Here is a 22,317-nt window from a genome sequence, read left to right as displayed (position 1 = left end):
TTAATTTAAAAGAATTCATTCATATGCAACTTTTCGTCGTGCTGAACAAAAGATATAACTAGTCTCCCCTTTTTTGTGACATCCTCATTTTTCAACATTTTGCATTCCATCTTTTGTTTCAAAATTAACAAAATACTATAAGTAATTTGAACGCAATAGTTGAATATTTAATCAATCAAGACTTTACCAATTGAGTTTGGCCCATGATATTGATAAAGAGACCTTAAATTATTGATACAAATAGAAAAAATCTTAAGTTTGGCTACTTAAGATGGCGGGTCAATACGACTACCTCGATGTTGCATTATCATCAGTCATCACAGGCTTCCACAGCCGTGAACTTGAGCAAAGAAGAAAAGAACTGTTTTTAGATCTGTTTTTTTTCTTAACTAAATTAACAATTTGGTTATTACTTTGCAACAGTATGGTACAGAGAACCAAATTACAAAATCCATCCTTTTCCACATTTGAATTTTTGATAAAAATATGATAATATGTATTTACATAAAGAATATTAATGAAATGATAAATTATAGGTTTCATCCAATTTTCTGACCATGGGCTATTCACAGTCTTATAAAGTCCATGTTCTAGTTTTTATATTCTAAAAGTAAAAGATTGAATTATAATATTATATATTTCATATTTCATATCAAAAATTAAAAAAATTGTAAAATAATATAGAAAAGTTTGTAAACTAAATTATGTTCAGACAAGTTTGTAATAGCTTGAGGATCAAATTATCTATTTCCTATCGAGTTATAAAATAAAAGATTATCTATTTTGTGATTCCTAATTAGTTTAGGAAATTGTGAATTATATGTAAGGAGATGCATATGATGTTGCATAACTCATGATTTGTATGATTGAAAAAGAGTATTTACTATAAGAATTAACTTGGTATCAAAATAAGAATTTGTGGAGGTAGGACAACCCAAATAAAACATAGTGTATTCTATATAACACATGGCATCAGAATCATTGATATTGACTCTAAAGTGAGATTCAGTCCAGGATATGCTAAAATATCATTTTAAAAAATGAATATTAGAAATTTCATCATTTTTATAAAATATATAATTAATATAAAATACATAATTAATTCATTTATTACTAATCAGTTTCAAATTAAAGGTTCACAAAAAACTTAAGAAATTGTAAAGTGTTAATGAATAAATTAAATTTAACATAGGTAATTAGAAAAATAATTAATTAATACATAAATGGTTAGAGTCAATCCATTTCTAACCAACTGATTCTAAACTGAAATACCAGAAAACTTAAGATAATTACTTGATGTTTGTCTATTCTGTAGATGTTTCTACAATTTCTAACATTTAACATATAAAAAGTGTTATTGGATGAATTAAGTTTGCGCAAAAAAAAGAATGAATTAAGTTACACATTTATAGATGAAGAAATAACTAATTGATATCGCTCAACTTATAAGAAATTTGATTTAAGCTGGAAGATCTAAAATTTAACAATCCTAACTCATTTGTGCTAAACCGAATTATACCATTACACCAAATTTAAATCGTTGTTGAACCAAATCCAGCTATGACCACCACTAGCAACTGATTAGGAGGAATCACAAAAGTGTAAGTTTTAAATTCAAGAACATTTTTACAGATTTACTAATTTTTTTGGCATAGACACAAATTTAATACTTTTATTTACTAATATCAAATCGCGATAGCAAATCACAACAGAAAAAAATTGTGGTCGCCAAGTTGTCTAAATTTTGCTTCTGACTGTTTTGATCGGTCAATTACAGCGGTTACGCATAAGCACATATTGATCAGCATCGAAAGTTCAAAATGGTCTAAATTTTGCTTCTGACTGTTTTCATCGGTCAATTACGGCAGGTATACATAAGCACATATTGATTAGCATCGCAAGATTATTGTAAATTAAGATCTATTACATGATTTTTGCTTATAGCTATCAAAGCTTTGTCACTATTGCTGAACTGTAGTTTTCTGTAGTGTATATATCATAATTCACTTTTTTCTTGAATAATATACATATCTTAATTTACATTGTACGAGTCCATGTTCTTCGCAAATACATCTCTTAAATCATTTTTGGTAAGGTTATATTTTCTGTCACTAAACAGTAGAGTAGATTTGATCTCCTTACAAGAAAACACCTTTTTAACAATACTGAAACAAAATAGCTTCCTACTTTGACACAGTTTTGTAGTTTGTTTGGGAGAAATTTTCTTAAGAAAAGACTTATAATTCAACAAATAATTCCATAGTTCATTAAAGTCACTTCATTTTTTTTGTTTTCTAACGGATATATACAGTGACGGACGCGAGCGGATTTCCTGATACATACATCTATCGGAAATATTTCTGTAATGTTTTTTAGAAACTCAATTTTTTAGAAACTTAATTCTAACGGTTCTTAAGTACAGTAATATCATTTTAAATTAAAATATTATAAAAGTTGTCACTAATAATTTTTATATTTCTTTTCTTGATAATTTTTAAATTGTTTTTCTTTATATTGGTTTACAAGCCCCATATATTAAAAAGAAATTAATTATAAATTTAAAGGCATGTGTATATATATATATATATATATATATATATTTATTTATTTCATAAAAAGAAAGTTTTAATAAATAAGCTTTATATTTTAAAATAATTTTCTCTTTAAAATATAATCTCAAACAACATATATTTACTATAATATCTTTTACTATTACTTGGAAAATAATTAAACTATTTTGACTATAAATATAAATAATAATATATATTTTCATTATAAATAGTAAATCTCATTATATTTCAATTTGGAATGAATTGATGTAAGTTAATATACCCACAATATGATTAACCAGACTTTTCTAAATTCTTATACTCAAAATTAAAGTCTAATTAAAATAGCAACATATTATTATCTACAAAATATGTTTATTGATTTCTATACATATAAAATATGAAATGACTGTTGTCAAAAAAAAAAAAATATGAAATGACTGAAAGCATATAAAATAGACGAATATTAACCAACAATTATAAATGAACTATTTTGTAAAATTTATATATGGCCATGAACTTCAAAAAATAATTGTTATTTCAATTAATAAAACTCTCAATTGTTCACAATTTAGTTTATTTCTAAAGTTAGCATATATAAGATCACGCATAATTTTACCAGAAAAAAATATTTGCTAATGTGAATAGACCAAACTAAATGAAATCAACAAAATGAACCAAAAATCTATTCTGTTTAGAGCAAAAATGGCTTATTTCAAAGAAACAGATGTAATTTAATGTATTCAAATGATAAATGAACTGATCAAATTTTATGCACAAAACCATACGTCCGATTAAAATAATAAAATCATTTTATAAAAATGATATTTTAAACATATAAGTTATATAAAGTTTAATTAAAATAATATATTAATAATTTATTTAATTTGTAAATATTTTTATCCGTACATAACTATGGAAAAACCACATAATACTTTATAAAATAATATAACCTTTTTGGTCAACTTTCAGTATAAATACTTTTATTTTATCTATGTTGAAATGGTCATTCACCGTCCCATTCTATCCAAAATTATGATTGACAAACTTGTCAAGGAAATTCTTTTAAACGAGCAGCCATGTTTGAGAATTCATAAAGGGGATTAGTTTTGTAACTAGTAGCAGCTTGGAAAAAGAAGTAGTGTTTTTTTTTTTCTGAACTAAAAGTTATTGGTAGTGTTGATATAATGCAAGTTGATCAACGACCACACCAGTATTTCTTATCTGACCTTTTTACTATTAACTAGGTTAATTCCCGCGCTACGCTGCGGGTTATTTTCTATTTTATTTTATTTTACTAAATTAGTATAAAATTTATTTTGTTAAACTTGTACTTTAAAAAAAATTAGCAACAAGTTTAAAGAAATTATAGTATATATATCAAGAAAGTATTTTTTATATATCAATTGGATAAAATAATTTTAAAACAAATATTTCTGCATTTTTAGAAGATACCATTTCAAAATTTCTAACTAATTCTTTTTTACTTATTTAAATAACAAAAATCTATTCAACAAAAAGTATATGAATAAATACTTACCAGACATGCATGCTTAGAAGAGCAATAAGCAATGCATTCCTATTTTTGGTTTTACTAAGCTCCAGCTCATAAAATAGTAATTTTTGCTTACTTCTTTTAACTTTTCATAAACATATTTTTTCTTATGAAACTTATATTCTAAATTAAAATTTTGTTTAAACCATGAGTAAAACGATGTCCTAAAAAGAATAGACCATTGAAAATGATGAAATCATAACATAATTCTTTTTTAAAAAAATCTACATGGGATATCATACGTTTTAAGACAAATAATAATTTTGTTAGTACAAGTTAATTTATGGGAAAATTCCACAAAAATACCCGAACTAAATTTTGTTAAGCTTTTTAATACCAAACTTTTTTACTACTCAGTTTAATATCCCAACTAATTATTTTGCTCATTTTAATATCCAAACTTTTAAAACTATACCCACTTTAATACCCGAACTTTATTTATTTTAATAAAAATACTAATAAGTTTCAAATAAAATTTTAAAAAATCTCTAAAATTTGCAAAACAAACTCAGAAAATTCTAAAAAAATTTGGTGTTTGAGAAATAAAAGTAACTAAATAGTGTAAAATATAGAATTTTTGTAATAAAATTTCTAAGTTTTAAATATTGTATTTAGTTTGCTTTCTGAAATAAAAAATGAAATTTATTTTTATCATTCAAATTCGTTTATTTTTTTAAAAAAAATTCCATGGTTATCTACCTTCTTTACTAAATCTTAAAATAAAATTAAAATTTTTAATATTTTTTCATAGATTTTTGAGATTTTTTAAGTTTTGTTTGAAACTTATTAGTATTTTTATTAAAATAAATAAAGTTTGAGTATTAGAGTGGGAACAGTGTTAAAAGTTTGGGTATTAAAAATGAGCAAAATAATTAGTTGGGGTATTAAACTGGGTTTAGGGCTTAGATTTGGATATTAAAAGGTTTAACAAAATTTAGTTCGGGTATTTTTATGGAATTTTCCCTTAATTTATTACTGTCACTCTGTCTGATAGACATACAATTTGTTTCAAATCTCGTGAGCACCTAGCTCTACAATAGAAAATCTATGATTTAATTTGTGAGGCAACCGCAAGATACTCACAAACCAAAATGATTTTGTTATCCTAAATTCTGAAAGACTCCTCGGAAATTGCCGGTGCCGAGAGTTCGGACAACTCCCCTTTATCCGCTTTTTTTGATTAAAACTAAAAAGGCACAAGGCACATGAACAACCATTTGATCCCCATCAACTCATTGAATTGATATTTCTAATTTTATCTAAAATATCTACCTTGTATGACAAGATCATTGGATTTTATCATTCTTGACTGATAAAAAGAGAACGGACTTATAATATTCATCAGAAAATAAACTTATTACATGAATAAAGATAAGAAATTTTACAAAAAAATAAAGATGACAAGCAGAACTACTAACACTACTATCAATAACAAAGTTTCTCCTTGCCATTACACACATCCTGGCTTAACTTCAGACCTGCTGTAGCGCTGGTCCTGCATAGGCAAGTGACTGGATTGAATTTAAGTCTACTTTCCCATACGATGTATTAATCGTTTCATGAGCAATTTTGCAGTGCTTTTAATTTCTTGTTATTTTCGTTTTTCCAAGAGAATTTGATAACTTTCTGGATCTAGACCATTGAAATTGCAGTGTATGATAAGCTAACGACCGTGATCATGTTGGTCTATGATTGAGTCAACATTTGTGACAGGATTCTAATAAAAACACTGACCAAACAACATCAACGAAACATTGTAAAACGCAAAATCACATTTTATTTTTAAGCAACTTCACGGAGTTGCTTGCTTATTCGCTCCAGTACTTCTCATCGTCGACATCCTTCCCCTTATCCAACGAATTCTCACCGTCCGATTCATTGACCAAACCCATCTTGAATCTCCTCACCTCTTCCATGGCCGCATTCCTGAACAGCCAATATCGACGCCACCGACGACCATGTTATAACCACGTTCCCGGATTGCGGTGGGTCCATCGTGTGGCGATTCCTTCCACGGTGGGAGGAGTGATGGCGGGGGGGGGGGGGGGGGCCGGCAGGAGATGAAGAGAATCGGATTGGGGCTAGGGTTTTCCTGGAAAATGAAACTGGGGATCTGACGGAGGTGGAAATTTAAAGAAGATGGCTTCCCGGTGATCGGAGAAGAGCAGTTAAAGAGATCTGTCACATCTGTGTTGACTATATAGAAGATCGAAGCGGCGGGCCGGTGGCCATGGCGGTGAATCACCTCGGAAGTATCGACAATTGTTTTTTTCTCAATAAATCTGATGTGTAATATTAAAATGTTTCAATTGGTAGTTCAACTTTTTTCATTTATTGACGTGTCCTTTCCATGTGACTCTAAAAATCTGATGTGTCAACACCAAGAGAGAGTCTTGCTTCATTACTGTGTGGATTCTGTAAGTATATTTTTTAAGTCGGCGGCGATTACTAGATATTCTAGCTATATACAGAATGTTTTTTATCTCTACTTTTTTTTTGTCAACATAAGATATATTTCAAACTCCTAAACTAGTTCTTAAAAAATACAGTTCACAGATATTTTTTTTTTCTTAATATCCGGTAGATTCTTTTTTTTTCATCTGGTAGATTAATACTATATCAAACAAGGTTTTACACACAAAATTGATAAAGACATCATCCTTCCGGAGCCAATAACCAGAGGAACCACCTGGAGACAGAAGTTTTGGACATAACACAAATATTTTGTTATATCTCACAGAATCTTTTTATGCGTTAATATCTCTATAATATATTTGAAAAGTCAGTTTTTGTATGTCTTTATCACATCTATATAACTAAAAAAGAAATACCAAAATGAAATACTTTTTTTGAATTTATTTACTATGATATGTCACTAAAATTATTAATTAATATACTTTTTAGGATTCTTTATCTTTTCTAACCTAATTAATACATTTCTAAAATTAAATACTAACTAAAAAATCATGGCAGCAATAATTAATAAACCTATATTTAAATATTATTTGTCTTTTTCTATTTTAGATATATGTATGTCTGAAAATAATTAATAAAACTAGCTTTGAATAGTTAGCAAATAATAGTTTTAAGAGCTATTAATTATTTTAGTAATAACTAAAATAAAAGTCATCACATAAAAATAGTTATTTATATATTATAAAATACATTACGTTACGCATATTTTTATATAAATAAATTTCAATGTAAATTCAATATGATAAATGTTGAAAAGTATTAAATATATAGCACCATATATTTGAAATAGTATATACAAAAAAAATTTACTATACATTATCATGAAATTTTATCCATAAAAATAAAAATACATTTGTACGGATATACGGATCATATTCTAAAATATAGATTATACGATAGATGATTTACAAGATAAAATAATTTTTTTTTGAACTATAAGATAAAATAAAATTACTCAGTACAAACTATTCAATAATTATTGTTAAAACTGTTATTTAAACGGATAAGTTTAATGTATATATATATATATATATATCACTTATGCAAATAAATAATTATTTATTTTAGAAACAATTATCATAGCAAATTAAATATTCTGCAGAATCAAGTATATCAAAACATCACAATAACTTACAAATAGCTTGCTTAACAAAATAATATAAAACTAGATTTTGGACCCGCGCGCCCGCGCGGATGAATGTTCTATATAATTATATATTAAATATTCATGTTACTATTCATAGTTTATATATTTTGAGAGTGGTGTATCCATTTTTAAACTACATGGATGTAATTTCCTGTATAACTTTTCATTTTACTTTGTAACATAAACATTAAAGTGTCAAATATTTGAATACTAAGTTTATATTATTTGTGTTTTATTTAACTATACTAAAATTTTGTTGTTTGAAGTATATTATATTTTAAAGTTATAGTTATAGAGTTTTTAAACAGTCATAATAAAAACTAATTAAAAGATATTTAATTATATGGTGTTAAGCGGTTGTTAACATATACATTAACAATATATATGTGGTGTCTAATATTCCACAAATAGATGTTAAATATCATTTCAGATTATAGGTAAAATAAAACAAAATGACATCGTATACCTACAATATCATTACGTACATGTTAGTCTTAGAAATCTATATTCACTTAAAGAAATCAGTATAAATAGCTAGGTAGTTATAATTAGTTTCCATAAGTTTTAATTAGATTTAAATACAATGGCATATGAATGTAATTTTTGTAGAAAACTCAGGGTTAATTTAAATTTGTACTTCATTTTTAATAGATTAGAAGCTAGGTAGTTATAATTAGTTTCCATAAGTTTTAATTAGATTTAAATACAATGGCATATGAATGTAATTTTTGTAGAAAACTCAGGATTAATTTAAATTTGTACTTCACTTTTAATAGATTAGATATAAAACTAAACAAAAATAAATATTAAAAACTTACAATTTAAGTTTTACGTAAATATTCATTCCCGTATGTATATGCGGATGAAACATCTAGTATTATATTTAAATAATAAGTATAGTTTACTATTATAGTTATAGTAAAAGAGCTAAAAAATAATACCTTTAACATGTAATATACCTTTTTAGACATTTTTGTCCAAAATGGCATCCTTTAAAAAAAATAGTATAGTTTAATTGATATATATGGAATTTAAACTACAACAGTAATAATTCATCCTTACAGAAAATAATAATAATTTGTAACGATATATTGAAATTTATCAAAAGTTTATATAAGTTCTATGAAACTCAAAATCATTTAAGAAGATTTATTGAATAGTCACTCTGTAATATCTGGACTAGAAACCAGCAATAAGATCCACCGTATCCTTGTATCAAAATATAAGATCAAACATCTCTCCCCAGATCTCTAAGTGAAAAGTTCAAGAAGAATTCATATGTTCATAATTACAACACAGTAACCAGTGAAAATCAAAGAAAAGTTGTATGAACAAGGGTATCAATCACTTTTTCCTCGTGAACAAGGTATCAAATGTGAACAAAATAGAAAAAGGAGAAAGGAAACATAAAAAAAGACTGAAGAGTTCACGTTCAAAACATGCAGTCTTATTTAAATTAATTTTCACATACAGTAGAAGTTCTATGCATTAATATATTAAAACTTTAAACTTTTTATCATTTTATAGATATAGTGACTGATCAATAAAATAATATTTATATAATTTATAGAAAACTGTTTTAATCTTCTATACACTATGATTTTAATGATATTTATATCAAAATAAAATGAATCTACAAACAAAATGAAATACAAAACTTGAATCATAATTTACAATGTCACATATCATAACAGAATAGATTATGATTTCCTATTTGCCTTTAAATATAAAAGTGATGAATGTTCATAAATTCAAAATTAATAAAATAATGATTATAATTATTAATGTTGTTGATCTATGACTTATTTAAAAGAAATTATGCATAAAAGTTAGATATTGCATTTAAAATTGTTGAAAATTGGATTGAAATTGAAAGAGGAAAGTTTTTATGCAATAAATATACAAAAATGAGAACTAAACACTAATAATATTTCAACTGTAGATAGAAACAAACAACATTATATTTGTATTTTAGTATATGATATGTTAGTTATATAAGAACAAATTTACATAATTATGGAATATAATTTTAAAAAAAAATATTTTCATATAGGAGGTTCTGAAATAATTATTTTATATTGTAAATTAATCTAGTGAATACTATTTTTGTAGATTATTTTACATTAGTTCAACTCATGACCAGCAGAATTCATATTAGTTTATACTGTAATTTAGTGAATATTAATTTATAGAATTCATATTAGTTTTGGCTTTGTTGCCACTCGTATTGTTTCTATTAGCTTGCAAATTCTTATTCTCAACCAAGACTAAACGTTACAATCTCCCACCAGGACCGACTCCCTTTCCCATCGTCGGCAATCTCCACCTCGTGAAACGGCCGGTTCACCGTCTCTTCCGCAACTTCGCGGCAAAGTACGGCGAAATCTTCTCCCTACGTTACGGCTCTCGCCAAGTCGTCGTGGTCTCTTCTTTGCCTCTAGTCAAAGAATGCTTCACCGGTCAGAACGACGTCATTTTAACGAACCGGCCGCATTTTCTTACCGCCAAATACGTTGCCTACGACTACACCACGGTCGGAACCGCCGCTTACGGCGACCACTGGCGTAATCTCCGCCGTATTTGCTCTCTTGAGATCCTTTCGTCTCACCGTCTCACCCGCTTCCTGTCAGTTCGTAGAGACGAGATCCTACGGTTGCTCACGAGACTCTCACGTTATAGAGATAGAGATCCTACGGTTGCTCACGAGACTCTCACGTTATAGAGATAATGACATATATTTTAGAGATAATGATGTACTTTATATTAGTAGTTATCTTTAGTACGTCGGTTATGACCACCACTTGTATATATACTCTGTTTCTATGTTAATACAAGATACACTTTCCTAAATCTCATATGGTATCAGACCTAAACTATCTCTGAACCAATTTTTTTTTTTTTTTTTTTTTAAACGCTTCCGCATACAATTCTTTTTCTACTCGTGATTGAATCATGGTTTCTACCTCTTCTTCTACTACCTCTGATGTTACTGGTTCTCTTTCACCTGAGAATCAAACCTCATCTGCTTCTACCGTTATTACTCCTTACAAACTTCATCCTTCTGATAATCCGGGTGTTCTGATCACACCTGTTATTCTTCGTGGCGACAATTATTCTGAGTGGGCTACAGAGTTTTGGAACTCTCTTCAAGCCAAACAGAAGATTGGTTTCCTTGATGGCTCTATTGTTAAACCTACTACGAATCCAGATCTCTCTCTGTGGACAGCAGTGAACTCTATGATTGTTGGATGGATGCGCACCTCCATTGACCCTACCGTACGATCCACGGTTAGTCATGTTCCTGATGCATACTTGTTGTGGGAGTCTCTCAAGAGACGCTTCTCCGTGAAGAACGCAGTTCGGAAACATCTTCTACAGGACGACATTACCAATTGTAAACAAGATGGAGAGACTGTCTTAAAATATTATGGTAGGCTCTCCAAGCTCTGGGAAGAACTGCAAAACTTTCAGACCTCGCAAACATGTTCATGTGCGGCCTCTGCAACTATAGACCGGGAGAAAGAAGAAGCTAAAGTTCACAAATTCTTGTTTGGACTAGATGACTCCCGTTTTAGCGCCATTCGATCTCAAATAATTGATGAAGAACCTCTTCCTGATCTGAACTCAGTCTACTCTCGTGTTATACGAGCTGAGCAACTACTTCATTCGTCTCACGTGACTATAATGGCCGTGTCGTTGAGCTCGAGCCTCTTCTTGCAGATTTGACGTTTAATAACATTGTCCGTATGGTCACTGGGAGACGATACTACGGAGACCAGGTGAGTTTCATCGAAACAAACATGTATTAAAGTTTGATACAAAAAAATGTTAAAAAGTTGTTAGACGGTAATTACCGATTTATAAGGGATTAGTGCTTAGCTGTATCATGTATGCATGGGGTCACATACACCGATTTTCTAATATATGTTTTCGTTTACGATAGTTTTGTCTCTAGACACGTCTATGTCCATTTTTAGAACATTGCATACTAATAATCTCACTAGTCCGTTAAATGTGAGATTATATTAAATGTTCTAATGTTGTTGTAGAATATATTAAATGTTTACCTACCAAACATGGATCTGCTATATATATATGTTTTTATGTAATTGCTTTCTACTTTTTGTGCATGAGAATTCATTCGATGTGGAGTATGTAGGCTAATAATTTTTCGTAAATGATATGTTTTTTAAAGGTTCACAACGAGGAAGAAGCTAATCTATTCAAGAAACTTGTGACACAGATCAACGACAACAGTGGTGCGAGCCATCCAGGAGATTATCTACCGATTCTCAAAGTTTTTGGCCACGGCTATGAGAAGAAAGTGAAAGCACTTGGCGATGCCATGGACACTTTCTTGCAGCGGCTGCTCGACGATTGCCGAGGAGATGGAGAGAGCAACGCAATGCTTAGTCATTTGTTGTCTTCACAAGAAGACCAACCCATGTATTACAGTGACGTCGTCATCAAAGGCCTCATGCTCGTAAGTACTCTCTCATACGTATAGCACATAGACTAGAAATCATATAAATTGTCCCTTACTTAACAAAAATAAATAAATAAATAAATATTTAACATTTATACCAAAAATAAAAAATAAATAAATAAATTGGCCCTTTTCTTTTAGAAAAACAAAATTTCCCTTTTTACTCTATTAAATATATCACTCATTCCATTTCAGAAAGATCAATTTTTTAGAAAAACAAATTGTTTCAAAATGACATAATTTTATATGTTCTACAGATTTTTATTATGTAATAATTGTAAATTGTAAATTTTACTAATTGTGTTAGTTAAGTTTCTATTAGCTTTAAATTGTAGGAAATAGTTAATCACAAATAATGTATTTATAGTCAAAATTTGATACATTTTTAGTATGTGAAAAATACCAAAATATACTCCCTCTGTTTTTAAATAATACATGTTTTGAGATTTTCACACTTTTTAATAAAACATATTAAAATTTACTTATTAGTGCATAGTTTTTTGTTATTTTATATTTCCTATATTTCTAAACCAATAAAATTTCAAGAAATGCAATTAATGTTTTTGAGATTCACAATTATTCATAATTAGTTGACAAAAATTACATTGAAAATATGAAAAATACATCTTTTGAAACAAAAAAAATTCCTAAAACATACATCTTTAAAAAACAGAGGGAGTACATCTTTCTAAAACACAGTAATATTTTTATATTAATCCTCAAAAACAATTGTGTATGTAGTCAAAATTTAATTATAAATGCAAACACAAAGAACTGAAAAAGAAAGATTGATACATGGTTTTGTGTTCTACATTTTATATCCACAAAATATGTATATATAAATATGAACTAACATATACTTGAACGTGTATGTAGAGTATGATGCTTGCGGGGACGGATACTGCAGCCGTGACACTAGAATGAGCTATAGCAAATTTGTTAATGTTAGTGTGAATACAAACAAAGTCCCGTATTGGAAGTTTAGATAAATAATATCTAGTATATATAGAGATGTCTAACTCTGATTAGTACGAGGCCTTTTGGGAATGAGTCCCAGAAACAAATCCATGCGGATTTTACCTTCGGGTCCAAAGTGGATAATATCGTACTAACCGGACAATAGAGAGTTGGACATAGGCTTGGAAAGACCCAACAATTGGTATCAGAGTCGGGATGACGAACATCTGCAAGAAGACCAAAATACCCTTCAAATTCGAAGAGCCTCCACTTCGATGGGAAGGGTGGGGTGCATAGCAGAGTCCAAGTCAAAGATCCCGGGAGCTTCGGTTGTGGGAGGAGAATCCTCAAGATGACTTCGCGAATAATTGGTGTCGGAGACTTGTATCGAAAGTCTCTCCCTAACGACGATACAAGATTAAGTGGATATTCCTAACGGTGGTGAATGTCCGAATGGTGCAGTAAAGATTAGGTGGATAAATCCTAATGGTGTAACAAGGGTTAGGTGAAGAGTCCCGTTGGTGATTACGGCAGTACAAGAGGCGTGCCAAGTTTCGCTGGAGGTTGGAAATCAAGTATTTATGTGGTACTTGGTTTGAGAGGAGGTTTGTTGTGAATACAAACAAAGTCCCACATTGGAAGTTTAGACAAATAATATCTAGTATATAAAGAGATGTTCAACTCTGATTAGTACGAGGCCTTTTGGGAAGGAGTCCCAGAAACAAATCCATGCAGGCTTTGCTTTCGGACCCAAAGTAGACAATATCGTACTAATCGGACAATAGAGAGTTGGATATGGGCTTGGATAGACCCAACAGTTAAAAAACCCTGAAGTGTTGAAGAAGGCAAGGGCCGAGATAGACGACAAGATTGGACAAGAACGTTTGGTCGACGAGCCAGACATTGTGAATCTCTCATATCTCCAAAACATAGTCTCCGAGACTTTTCGGTTGTGTCCTGCCGCACCACTCCTTGTACCACGTCCTCCTTCTGAAGATCTTAAGATTGGTGGATACGACGTACCACGTGGCACCATCGTACTAGTGAACTCTTGGGCCATACATAGAGACCCGAAGCTTTGGGATGAGCCCGGGAGATTCATGCCCGAGCGGTTCGAAGACAAAGCAGCTGCGAACACTAGTAAGCTGATGATGTTTGGGAACGGACGAAGAACGTGTCCCGGTGCGGCTTTGGGACAGAGAATGGTGTTGGCTTTAAGGCCGTTGATTCAATGCTTTGACTGGAAAAAAGTGAACGGTGAAGAGATTGATATGGCTGAGAATCCTGGAATGGCTATGCGTAAGCTCGTGCCGTTACGAGCCGTTTGCCATCAGCGTCCCATTATGGCTAGTCTCTTTGCTTAAATTTGCACTATATTAAGTCACCCGGTTCACCTTTAATAAAATATATAGTTGTTGAAATATGTAGTCATCTGAGTATATGTTTCACTAAAAGTAAAAACTCCAAATATCAAACCACAAAAACTGGTATAGCTAGACACCCTTTAGGTTGTCTCTAAATATTTTTCACTTTATTTCATAAAAGTAAACTATAAACTATGGACTTATATAAGTTTTATTCGACGAAACAAAATATAGACTTCGTTCAGAGATCAAAGATCTAACGGTTTCACAGGAACAAGTAGAAGATCATGTTTCTTATGGGCAGTGAGTCCAAAAGCTTCATCCATGTCAATATCTTCAACCTCCGCACCTTCTGGCAACTTCCAGTCAAATTGATACAAAAGATTCGCAAGACCAAACTCAACTGTTGTAGCCCCCATGTACATTGCTGGACAAATTCTTCGGCCACCTCCAAACGGTAGCAACTCAAAGTGTTGCCCGTTTGCCTCAATGTCACAGTCCATAAACCTCTCTGGGATAAACTCTTCTGGATCTTTCCATACCTGGGGATCGCGTCCAATACCCCATGTGTTGACATGAAGCCTTGTCTTGGGTTGAATGGTGTAGCCGTTGATCTTGAACTCAGATGTTACTTCTCTTGGCACTAGAAGAGGTGACACTGGATGTAACCTCCACGTTTCTTTGATCACCATTTTCAAGTAGTTGAGTTGATATGTCTCATCTAAGCTTATGATTCTTTCTTTCTTGTTTTCCCCTATCTTCTCTCTGATTTCGGATTGAACTTTCTTCATCACTCTTGGGTTTCTTGCGAGTTCCGCCATTGCCCATGTCATGGTTATCGCGGATGTATTAATTCCCCCTAGAAGAATGTTCTACAGACAAAGATGTTAATATCAAACATTAGAAACCTACATGACAAAAAAAAATTGATAGGAGGTTCTGGTCCGGTTGCGCCGTACATCTTTTACGATTTTTTGGACTCCTGCTAGGTAAAACAAATTATTTGTAGTAAATACATGAAACTGTTTGCTTATTGCTGATTGACCTTGATTTTTATGAGGTATGGCTTATTATACTTACCATCAAAATAGCTTTGATATGGTTTCTTGTGAGTTTGCCATATCCAAGAACAGCTTCTTCCTTCTCCAGCTTCAAGAGCAAGTCCACAAAGTCATCTTCACTTCTATCTTCTCTGTTTTCCTCTAAATGTAAATCAATCATTTGTTCATAGAAAGCATCTAGATCTCTCACACTTGTCTCTCTCCTTGCATGTAAACCTGTGAACCTATCAAAGATCCAACCGGTATATGGGAAAAAATCTGAAGCAGAGAAGCTCCCCATCATCTCAATAGCCTCATGGACTAAACCTTGGAACTTTTCATTGTTGAGCACAGTCCCTTGAAAGCTCACACCAAATGATGCCTTGCAAACCACGTTAACATTTAGAGAAAGAAACGTCTCGCTCAAGTTAACCGGAGTTTCCTCAGAAGCAGACTCAGTGATTGAATTAATCAGTTTCTTCATCTCCATCTTCTTTATGGGTTGAATCAAGTTCACTTGTTTAGTACTGAAGAGCTCTCTAACACACAGCTTCCTTAACTCTTTCCAGTAATCATCATAACGAGAGAAAGCAATGTCTCTGTAATTGTAAGAAAACTTTCTTGCACCTGAAGATAATCAAAACCTCTAATTAAGAGAATCATAGAAAGAAACTAATGATAATATACATACCTTCCACGCTTGGACGGCTACAACAATCAAGGTCATGATCTCTAAGAACTTGTCTGGCTGTTTCAGGGGAAGAAACAACAACTGTTGGAACTCTTCCAAGTTTCACTAACATTACGGGGCCATACTTTTTTGAGAGTTCCCATAGAGACCGATGTGGTAAGATTCCCAGCTGGTGCAAGTGTCCTATGAGCGGTAAGCCAGGAGGAGAGGGTGGTTGCCGACCGCGCTGCTTAGTGCGTTTCACGGCGGCGATTAGGATAAAGATGAGGAAGAGAAGCGATAGAAGCCAAACCACTACTGCCATGTTCTTAACACGTTTCAGGTTTGTACGCGAGTTAAGTGATGATGAAGCAAAGCTCTTGCTTTTTATATGCACAAATTTTTGTCACCTTATTGTAAAGAGATAATGTCTTTTACCTAACAAATAGTTATCATTGTTTAAAACAAAAGGATGGTCCAACACGGCATTTGCTGAGTTTCAAAAAAAAAAAAAAAAAAAAAAAAAACACGGCATTTGCTGCTTCACAGAGCAAAACTACGTTTTATATTTGTAATCATATATGATATGGCATAGAACATTGTAAAAGTAATCAACTCCTTGCACTTAACTCGCCTTAGCTGCCTAAAAGTATCTCCAACTAATTGATATTTTCACTTCTATGTGTTTTTTTCTTTTGAGCAACACACTTCTATGTGCTATAATAGAAAAAATATTGTTTCATTTTACCTTTATTTATTTTTAGAAAATACAGATTGCTATTAGCATTTCCCTATTATAAAATCTTTTTTTTTCAAAATAATCTTTTAATTTTTAAAATTTTATAGTGTAAATAATGTTAGTTATCAACTTTCATAAAATAAATAAAAAGTATCTTTTGTAAAATTAAAATAAATCTTTTGGGTTGACAAAAAAAATCTTTTGAAAATATTTCTTATATGAAAACAAAAATAGAATAATACGTTGAAGAGAAGTACATCTCTATTTTTAAGAACTATTCTATTTTGTAAATAAAAATAGAGGAATATACTGGAGATTGGTCTTATTGCATGATTCTTAAGGTAAGTTTTTTAGCGTAATATAAAAACGGTCTCTTAACTTTTAACTAAAAAAAGTTAAAAACCGTTTTAAGTTACAACAACACAAACCGCTACACTCTAACCAAACAATGGCTAAACATCACAATAACCAAATCGTTAACCAAAAAATTCTCTGGTTAATCTACTAATAAAGCTTAGGACATGATTAATGCAGGTCTCTTAGAGAGGATATCTTCTTTAAGAGACGTTCTCTTAACTTTTTATTAGTTAAAAGCTAAGGGATCATCTCTTATTTTCGCCAAAAACCTCTCCATAAGAGACATGCATTAATCATGGCCTTAAACCAGCATACTAGCCTGTCTCATCAAAAAGCATTTTCAGATTCTTCCGAAAATTCACAGTAGTAATCTGCCATCCAATCCAATCTCGAGATAATCAGGAAGGGTTTCGTTTCTGTTTCAAGAACCGTATGGTTTCAGTTTTAAGAACTTGAGACTCTCTGTCTCTCTCAGACCACTGTGCTGGTGTAGTTTGGGAAGAGTCTGACAAGTTTGTTAACAGAATCTGAGTGGAACTTCCTTGCCAATAGATAACATGGTCTTCTAATACCGTTCCATGTACACGGCCAATGAAGCTCTTCTCCACGCTAAGAACAACAAAAACAAAAAAAAAAAAAAAGACAGAAGATAAAGTAAGAGAAACACTTCACAGTTTCAGTGTTTTGGAATAAGCAATGTACCTTGCCAACGCTTGTCACGTGTACACTCACGTCGTCGGACTGCAAGGAGCCCGAGGAGGTAAATTATATATCAAATAAAAGCGAAAAAACCAAAGAGAGGAGATAGAGAATTTGGAAACTAAAACTTTAGAAATGTATTGAAAAAGTGGTGTTGTGACATTACGGTGATATTTTTCAAGAACTTGAGTGAGATATCGGGAGCTCTGTATGTCTTTGGATGCCATCTACGCTCAGACCAATCAACATATGTGACTGACCAGTTCGAGATTCCTCCCGGATCAAGCATCTTTTGAAGAAGACCAACAAAACATATCATTAAGGCGGACAAGAATCAAAGAAGTTGCATTAGTTAATTAATCCACTCACATGGAAGAATGTAGGCAAGCCCCATTGAAAGTTTCTACTATTGAATATGGAATGATACTTTATTCATAACAGTAGGGCTCTGTATATATACAGAGGAAGAGCTGTACAATATGGAATGGAGATATACGAGGATTGATGATAGCAATCATCTTACATAATTACAGGAATAATATAGACGTTAGATATATATATTGTTTCCATATCTTATACGCCCCCTCAAGATGGACCGCCATTAGCGAGGCCAATCTTGATCATTAGTGACTGAAATCGTGGTCTGGTGAGTGGTTTGGTGAGGGCATCAGCAAGTTGATCAGCTGAGCAGACATGTGAGACTCGAACGTTCCCAACTTGGACCTGATGCCGAACAAAATGATAATCTAAGGCTAGATGCTTCATTCGTGAATGGAACACCGGATTAGCTGCGAGATATGTAGCTCCTATGTTGTCACAGTAGACAACCGGTACGCCTGTGGTTTTGAGACCTAGTTCGCAGATGAGAGAGGTGATCCAACATATTTCTGCAGTCGTTGATGCTACGGACCTGTATTCCGCCTCAGTTGAGGAGCGTGCAACACCAGTTTGTTTCTTGGAAGACCAAGCAATAGGATGACGACCAAAGTAGACTATATAGGCGCCAGTCGACGTGTAATCATCCCTGTTTCCTGCCCAGTCTGCGTCTGTAAACGCATGTAGCGTAGGAGAGTTTCGAGTGGGAAAGTAAATTCCCTGATTTGCCGTACCCGCCAAGTAACGCAGCAATCGTTTAACAGCATGCCAATGCTCAGTGGTGGGTTGATGCATATATTGCGAGAGTCGGTTAACAGCGAAGGATATATCAGGTCTGGTCAGGGAGAGATATTGGAGACTACCCACGGCAGCACGGTAATGACTAGGATCTTGCATTGGATCACCACTATGTAGAGTGAGCGGTGTATTCGGACACATGGGAGTGGCCACCGGTTTTGCTCCTGTCATCTTGTTCCGATGAAGCAAGTCTGCAATATAGCGATGTTGTGTTAGTAATAAACCCTCAGAATTACGATGGGCTTCCATTCCAAGAAAATAAGAAAGATTTCCCAAGTCTTTAAGAGAGAATCTGGTTGATAAAGAGGTGATGAATTGTTGTAGCTGAGCATTATTGTTGCCGGTTAGGATTATGTCATCAACATAGATGAGCATATAAAGAAGAACGCCATGTTGATGGAAGATAAAAAGACTGGGATCAGCAACAGAGTTCTTGAAACCAGACTGTATCAAGAAAGTGCGCAACTCGTTGTACCAAGCGCGAGGGGCTTGTTTCAAGCCGTAAACTGCTTTTCGAAGTCTACATACGCCAGTTGGGTTGTCTTTGTCTGTAAAACCCGGAGGCTGCATCATATAAACCTCATCGTCCAGTTTGCCCTGCAAGAAAGCATGATTAACATCAAATTGTCTTATAGGCCATTGGTTTGAGACAGAAACACTAAGAACCAAACGTATAGTCGTTGGCTTGACGACGGGACTATATGTTTCATTGAAGTCTATTCCAGGCCGCTGATTGTAGCCTTTCGCTACAAGTCTTGCTTTGAATCTGTCAACAGACCCATCTGGCTTTCTCTTGATGGTGAAGACCCATTTTCAACCAACAAGATTTATGTGCTTGTTTGGAGTAACAACATCCCACGTATGATTCTTGAGTTGTGCATCAAGCTCCTCATACATCGCTTTGCGCCACCGGGATCTTTTAAAGCTTCTTGAACTGAAGTTGGAATTTTCTCAGTGCAAGGTGTGACTGTAGCTCGAAGATTGAGTTTCTGGACTGGTTTACGCGAGCGTGTAGATGCCCGAGTCGGAGCTGATGGAGCAGTAGGAGCGGGTGGAGCAGCCAGAGAAGCAGTTGCAGTGGTTTGTTGGGTTTGATGCTCTGCTTCGCTGGTACTTGTTGTTGTAGTTGGCGCAACTGGTTGTGAAGAGGATGATGGCTGATTAATATGTGGTTCGGGTGTAGGAGATGGTGCTGGTTCTGCAGTAGTTGGAGCCTGTGGAGGAGAGTGGATTGGAACAATAGAAACCTGCGGTATAATGGAAGCCATATCCTCTGTAACACTTTCATCAGAAGAAACAACAGAGGTTAGTGGGTTAGGTAATGCAAAGGGAAACACATATTCATGAAAAGTAACATGTCGAGACGTGTAAATACGATCTGTCGCACGATATAAACAAAAGTATGCGCTTTGAGTGGTTGAATAACCAAGAAAAACACAAGGAGATGATCTCGAATCAAGCTTGTTTGCAGCATATGGTCGAAGCCATGGAAAACACAAACATCCAAAAATCCGAAGTTTTGAGTAATTTGGAATAGTTCCAAAAAGACTTTCAAATGGAGATTTTAGGGATAAAATTTGTGTGGGCATTCGGTTTATCAAATACACAGCAGTTGCTAGAGCAAAAGTCCAATATGACTTTGGCATGGAAGCTTGCGTCAAAAGGGACAAGCCTGTTTCGACAATATGTCGATGACGTCGTTCCGAAGTGCCATTATGCTCAGGTGTATGGGGAGGGGTGGTGAAATGCGAAATCCCATGAGTGGATAAGTAAGTCGACAACGCCATATATTCACCACCATTATCTGTGTAAAGAGTTTTAAGCTTGAATTGAAATCGGTTTTCAACCAAGGCTTTAAACTTCACAAAAATTTCATAAACTTGCGATTTCCTTTTTAAAGGATAAAACCATATATATTTTGTAAAATGATCAACGAAAATCACGTAGTATTTGAAACCATCGACAGAAATCGAAGGTGACGTCCAGACGTCGGAGAAAACAATGTCGAGAGGGTGTGTTGATTGCACCGATGATAAACCGAAAGGAAGCTTATGCATTTTATTAATTGAACAAGCACTACATGGCGTTGGGAAAGAAGCAAGAGAAGAGAAAGGTAAAGAAAATTTTGAAATCATAGTTTTAAGTATTGGTAAAGCTGGATGGCCCAAACGGGAATGCCAATCCGATAAACTAGTCTTAATAACTGAAGCAAAAGCAAGAGATGGTGGTGTAGAAGAGCGGTGAGTTGGCCACTCATAAGTGCCATTCTTAGGTTTGCCTTCCAGACGAAGCGCCCCCGTACTCAAGTCCCTTACCTGGAAAAAGGTGGGAGTTAAAGTAATCGAAGCATGGTTAGTATTACAGAGTTGAAAAACAGAGATTAAGTTCTTATCAAGAGACGGTACGTAAAGGACATTATCAAGAAAGAAAGGACGTTTAAGAGAAGGTAAAGATAAGGAACCAGTATGAGATATAGAGAGTCCTGAACCATCACCGAGAATGACATCTTCACCTCCATTATATGGCGAGTGTAGTGATAGGTTAGCAAGGTCCGATGTCATGTGATGGGAGGCGCCAGAGTCAAGAAGCCAAGTTGAGGGATCACCGGTGACCATAGCTGCATTAGCTGTCGGATGCCATGGTTGTTGAGGTGGTGCTGATGGACGCCAGTTCTGTGGTGATGGAGCTTGTTGCCATGGTTGTTGAGATGGTGCTGAGGAACCACGAATTATCTTGAATTCTGGACAGTACTTAACAGAGTGACCTTGAACACCACAAGCTTGGCAACGGCCCAGATACGGTCGAGTTTGGCGATTGTTGTTCTGGTAATAGCCTGAGGAGTTGTTCTGAGATTGACGAGAGTTTTGAGGTCTCCAGTTGTTCTGTCTGTTGTTTGGACGAGGTGTAGCAACATTAGCGGTAACAGGCACCGTTGGAATAACAGCATTGGTAGCAGGTTCGTTGCACAAAATCATTGCTTCTCGATTTAAGAGTTTCTCATGTAGCTCAGAAAATGATATGGGTTTGTCTCTCGCATTAACAGCATCAATAACCGGCTTGTAATCTTCTGGTAAACCGGCGAGTATCTGATCGGTAAGATCTTCAG

The 22,317-nt window shown here is 33.3% G+C and overlaps 1 protein-coding gene and 1 pseudogene across 1 annotated transcript; one reads left to right on the top strand and one right to left on the bottom strand.

Moving 5' to 3' along the window:
- The first annotated feature begins 271 nt into the window (after positions 1 to 271).
- Positions 272 to 14,533, top strand: LOC108845517 (cytochrome P450 81F2-like; annotated as a pseudogene).
- Positions 14,534 to 14,659: 126 nt separating this feature from the next.
- On the bottom strand, positions 14,660 to 16,588 carry LOC130509322 (cytochrome P450 71B10-like). The gene is made up of 3 exons (XM_057005152.1): positions 16,265 to 16,588; positions 15,614 to 16,200; positions 14,660 to 15,405 (listed from the first exon to the last, which is right to left on the bottom strand). Exons 1-3 carry the CDS (start codon positions 16,566 to 16,568, stop codon positions 14,782 to 14,784), a joined length of 1,515 nt encoding a protein of 504 aa, XP_056861132.1. The 5' UTR covers positions 16,569 to 16,588; the 3' UTR covers positions 14,660 to 14,781.
- Positions 16,589 to 22,317: the final 5,729 nt, after the last annotated feature.

Source organism: Raphanus sativus, chromosome 3, assembly GCF_000801105.2.
Source record: "Raphanus sativus cultivar WK10039 chromosome 3, ASM80110v3, whole genome shotgun sequence".
In the NCBI taxonomy this organism is placed as follows: Eukaryota; Viridiplantae; Streptophyta; class Magnoliopsida; order Brassicales; family Brassicaceae; genus Raphanus; species Raphanus sativus.
This window is presented reverse-complemented; position numbering and strand designations above follow the sequence as displayed.

What these genes read in the sequence shown, in the direction of transcription:
- LOC130509322 (XM_057005152.1), bottom strand. Translation starts at nt 16,568, where the DNA reads ATGGCAGTAGTGGTTTGGCTTCTATCGCTTCTCTTCCTCATCTTTATC. An exon ending in TAGCCGTCCAAGCGTGGAAG is followed by an intron (nt 16,201 to 16,264) that starts GTATGTATATTA and finishes GATTATCTTCAG; the next exon opens with GTGCAAGAAAGTTTTCTTAC. An exon ending in ATATCAAAGCTATTTTGATG is followed by an intron (nt 15,406 to 15,613) that starts GTAAGTATAATA and finishes CTTTGTCTGTAG; the next exon opens with AACATTCTTCTAGGGGGAAT.